A 2,223-nucleotide genomic window follows, 5' to 3' on the forward strand; every position below is an offset into this window, starting at 1 on the left:
TATATATATATATATATGTGTGTATATTTATGTACTGTATATATGTTTATATTTTTATACTTTCTTTTGTGATTTTCTTGTACAAAAACTGTATATATATATATGTATTCCAGCATTTATTTACTACATTAAAGTGTTATTTTCATGCACAAAACACTGATTAATTATTATACAGAGAGATGCCTCCAATGGTCCAGCCAAATACTAATTTGACAGCACTAACTTCCTGCAGAATAATTATACAAATGTGACACTGGTTCATTTCCATAGCGTTTTCATTAGTCTACGCTGTCTAAATTTAACTAGGGTGTAAGGTCCATGCACTTGGCCCAAGGAAGGTATCCAGTGGTGGATGAAGGTTTCTTGCGTGTTCTGAGTGATTGAAGCTCAGGGAAGGTATGTATCCTGATGTCCATGAAACCTATCTTGGATGAGTTTGGCAGTGCATATGGAGGCATTTTCACCTAAAATGTGGGGCAAGTGAATAGTATTTGCACTATAGGATGCATTGGTTTTGCAAATTGCCCTCCTTGACCATTATACAACCCAAAGAAAGGTTCATCCCACTTAATATCTTCCAAAACATGGCTGCCAATACACTATAGCTCATCTACCAGTGTGTAACAGTTACCTACAGAAGGGTTGTGGGTTGAAGGCATCTTATTTCCCAAATATAAAACTTCTGATGCAGTTCGGTGGTAATTTTTAATGCTGGATTTTTACACCATGCTCAACATTACACCAAATTCATGCTTTTGTTACTTTCATGTTATTCAGCATTCTACACGTCGAGACAGAATCCATTTCTGACTAAAATAACTACCAAAAAGTCCCAGCAGACCTTTAAAGATGTATATAGATTGTTTAAAAATTCACTCTAGATTCATTAGCGACCAAGTTGCTTAAACCTTGAGAACCAGTCCTATCAATTAGTGCCGAAATGTTCTTTGTCTAAGAAAAAATCTAAATCCACAGCTTTATTATTTTATTCTGTAGCTCAGCACCAAGGTCATTGGTTTCAATGCACAACCATGAATGCACAGTAAATCACTTTGGATAAAAGTGTCTGCCAAGTGTAAAAATAGTAATGTAAGCTATTGATTAAAGGTTTGGGGTTAGCAAGAAAAGAATAATACTTTTATTCAGCAAGGATGGATTAAATTGATCAAAAGTGACATTAAAGACATCTATAATGTTACAAAATAAAATAAATGTTGTTCTTTTGAATTTCTAATCATCAAAGAATCCTGAAAAAAATGTCACATTTTCCACAAAACGTTTACATTGATAATTATAAGAAATGTTTCTTGAGCAGAAAATCAGCATATTAGAATGATTTCTGAAGAAACCATTGAAGACTGGAGTAATGATGCTGAAAATTCAGCTTTGCCATTACAGGAATAAATTACATTTTAAAATATATTAAAATAGAAAACAGTTATAATAAATTGTAATAATATTTCACAGTTTTATTGAGTTTGTTTAGTTTTAGTTTTGATCAAATAAATGCCGCCTAGGTGAACATCAGAAACGTATTTTCCTAAAAACTTAAAGAAATGGTACTGAAGTACTATTGAACTGCTCTGTGTTGACTTGTAAGGGTGTTGTCTAGGGCTTTGTTAAAAGGTTGCTACGCTATTCTGGGTGGTTATTGGGGTGTTTTGGGTGGTTGCTAGAGAGCTGCTCTTAACTTGTAGTTTACTAACATACAGAGTAGATGATATAGGTTTCTGGTCCAGCCTCAACGGTCCATCCCAATCCAAACAGACACCTGAGATACGAAAAGCCTAGTTATATCACATCAAAAGACACTAAAAAATGCAAGTAAAAAATAGTTTTTTTAAATTCAAGTCTATCTTAGAACAATACACATGGACACTACAGGGCTTTGATTTCAAACAGTTGCATGAAATGCTTGTGGGCACAACAGATCCTTTCATTCATCCCACTCTCTATCCATGATGGGGGTCTGACTTTTACAGCTGCCTTCCACTTCAAAAAAATTGTCTTTCATGCCTGATTGCCAGTTCACCTCGTCAACCTGAAGAATGAGTCAGCAGAGGATAACCTACTTCATACCTCAAAGGAGCTTCTGCATAATTGTAGATATCTATGTGCGCTGCAGTGGTCCCTTGACCCTTTGCTGAAAATCCGAAGTAATCAGCTAGGCTGATGAATCAGTATTTTGTCAGAATGCGTGCGGTCTCATTGATGAGGATGATG

General features: G+C 35.2%; 1 protein-coding gene across 1 annotated transcript in view; it reads right to left on the minus strand.

Annotated features, from left to right (window-relative positions):
- LOC107754936 (vasoactive intestinal polypeptide receptor-like) overlaps window positions 1-2,014 on the minus strand; it is a 37,885-nt gene extending 35,871 nt beyond the window's left edge. The window contains exons 1-2 of the mRNA XM_016571579.1: window positions 1,950-2,014; window positions 1,707-1,771 (exon numbers count right to left, since the gene is read on the minus strand). Of these exons, the coding sequence (XP_016427065.1) occupies window positions 1,707-1,771; window positions 1,950-2,014 (130 nt within the window). The remainder of the gene's footprint in view (window positions 1-1,706; window positions 1,772-1,949) is intronic.
- Between the last annotated feature and the right edge of the window lie 209 nt (window positions 2,015-2,223).

Source organism: Sinocyclocheilus rhinocerous, unplaced genomic scaffold (assembly GCF_001515625.1).
Source record: "Sinocyclocheilus rhinocerous isolate Xijiao unplaced genomic scaffold, SAMN03320098_v1.1 scaffold1103, whole genome shotgun sequence".
In the NCBI taxonomy this organism is placed as follows: Eukaryota; Metazoa; Chordata; class Actinopteri; order Cypriniformes; family Cyprinidae; genus Sinocyclocheilus; species Sinocyclocheilus rhinocerous.